Source organism: Contarinia nasturtii, unplaced genomic scaffold, assembly GCF_009176525.2.
Source record: "Contarinia nasturtii isolate CC-2019 unplaced genomic scaffold, AAFC_CNas_1.1 Cnas_scaffold_4077, whole genome shotgun sequence".
NCBI classification, from domain to species: domain Eukaryota; kingdom Metazoa; phylum Arthropoda; class Insecta; order Diptera; family Cecidomyiidae; genus Contarinia; species Contarinia nasturtii.
This window is the reverse complement of record NW_022201373.1, coordinates 1-1,760: the sequence shown is the minus strand read 5'-3', so window position 1 is coordinate 1,760 and position 1,760 is coordinate 1. Positions and strand designations below refer to the sequence as shown.

Sequence of the window (1,760 nt, the reverse complement as noted above, 5' to 3'; positions counted from 1 at the left end):
CAGAAACATATGGCAAAAAATTGCCAGACACCATCAAAGAAGCAAAAGATCTTTGAGTTTATGTACAAAATTACATTTTGCATAGTGCTAAGCAAACTCTAGAAGTAATTTCTGTTTTAAGAAACACAATTGGTTATTTTATATTAAATCTTCCGTACAACATGCAACCACTATAATCAAATAAAAATGACATTTTATTTGTAAAACTTGTTTGGCCAATTTTTGAAACGATTTGAATTTTGAATATAATTTCCGCGAAATATTTATTCACGGAATAGCGAGAACGATTGGTAGAATTAAATCATCTATTTGAAAAACATAATGAGAATATTCTGTCATGGAGTGCACCATGAAACCTTAGCTTTGGCGAAACTGAATCGCAAAAAATACCCGTTGATTTGCGAGACATCATAGATATCTTTGACACGTTTAGTTTTCTAATGTTGTTTGTTTTATGCAGTTTTTGTTTGAATAAATTGATGTTTATTTCTTGACGCATGTACCTATCTAAAGCAGATGACAAAAAATCGGGTATTTCCGAACCAGTTTGTGACAACCCAGACAAGATCTAGACACTTGGAACTGAGTATAAAAGTTCATTTTTATTGATTAGTGGCAGTCGAATTCCTTCTGTATGCGGAAAGACATATCAAATTCAAAATTAAGACAGATTGTAGTTTTCTTGTTTAGTTATAATATCAATAAACAAAAATGGGACTAAATGTGGATTCTGATAACAAATTGGATGCAGCTTTTTCGGAAATTGGTGAATTCGGTCTTTTTCAAATTCTTGCAATTTCATTGATTTGCATCGCCAACATCATTTCCGCATCATATATCATTAATTTTATGTTCGCAATACAGCCACTGAATCACAGGTGCGTATGTTAAATTTAAATGGATTCACTTTAAAAGAAGATCGTATCAACAGCTATAATTCTAATCAATTTTCAGATGCAAAGTGCCGGAATGCGATTTTGGCGACAACAATCGTGAGATAAGTTATAATCAGACATGGCTTGAGTATGCGATTCCAAAAACTCAAAATGGATACGAAAACTGTGTTCGATATGAATCGATTCAGTCGTCAACGGCCAATACATGTGATGTCAATAGCTTCAATACATCAAAACAAATCGAGTGCACCGAGTTTATTTACGCAACGGACGAACTAAATATTCAAACCGAGGTTAGCGATTGTTTTTTTTCTCAATAAAAAAGTCTTGGCATTTAAAAAAAATCTCGGTCTTAGTTCAACATTCACTGCGATGATAGCTACAAACTTCCTTTGATCGGTTCCATAAACAATATAGGAAGGATTATTTTTCTACCAATAACCGGCATCCTCAAAGACAAGTATCTTAATGAATCATTATGAACTCATTTTACATCGTTTCAAGAATATATTCAAATGATATTTTCCTATATTTCAGATTCGGTAGACTTCGAATAGTTTTGATAAGCATGTTTCTTTGTAGTTTGCTCGGCTTTATCAAGTCATTTTCATTTAACTATGAAATGTACATTGTTGTAAGTGTAAAAACAATTTAAGCCTTTCAATAATATTCTTTCACATTGATCTGCCGGTCCAATCATGTCATTTTTGACATTTATTTGTTCAGCTCGAATTTTTTGAGGCATCCGCAAACACCTGTGTATTTAGCGGAATTTATTTGCTTGCTATTGAATGGGTCAGCTCAAAATACAGAGCTATTTGTTCAACTTTAGTCATTCTTTCATTTCCAATTGGTAAAATAATG

General features: G+C 32.5%; 1 protein-coding gene across 1 annotated transcript; it reads left to right on the top strand.

The window, feature by feature from the left end:
• Positions 1 to 711: 711 nt before the first annotated feature.
• Positions 712 to 1,189, top strand: LOC116350288 (the record flags this gene model as incomplete). Its single annotated transcript, XM_031782041.1, has 2 exons — positions 712 to 878; positions 955 to 1,189. Coding segments are annotated over exons 1-2 (402 nt in total), but the record flags the coding sequence as incomplete, so codon positions are not given.
• Positions 1,190 to 1,760: the final 571 nt, after the last annotated feature.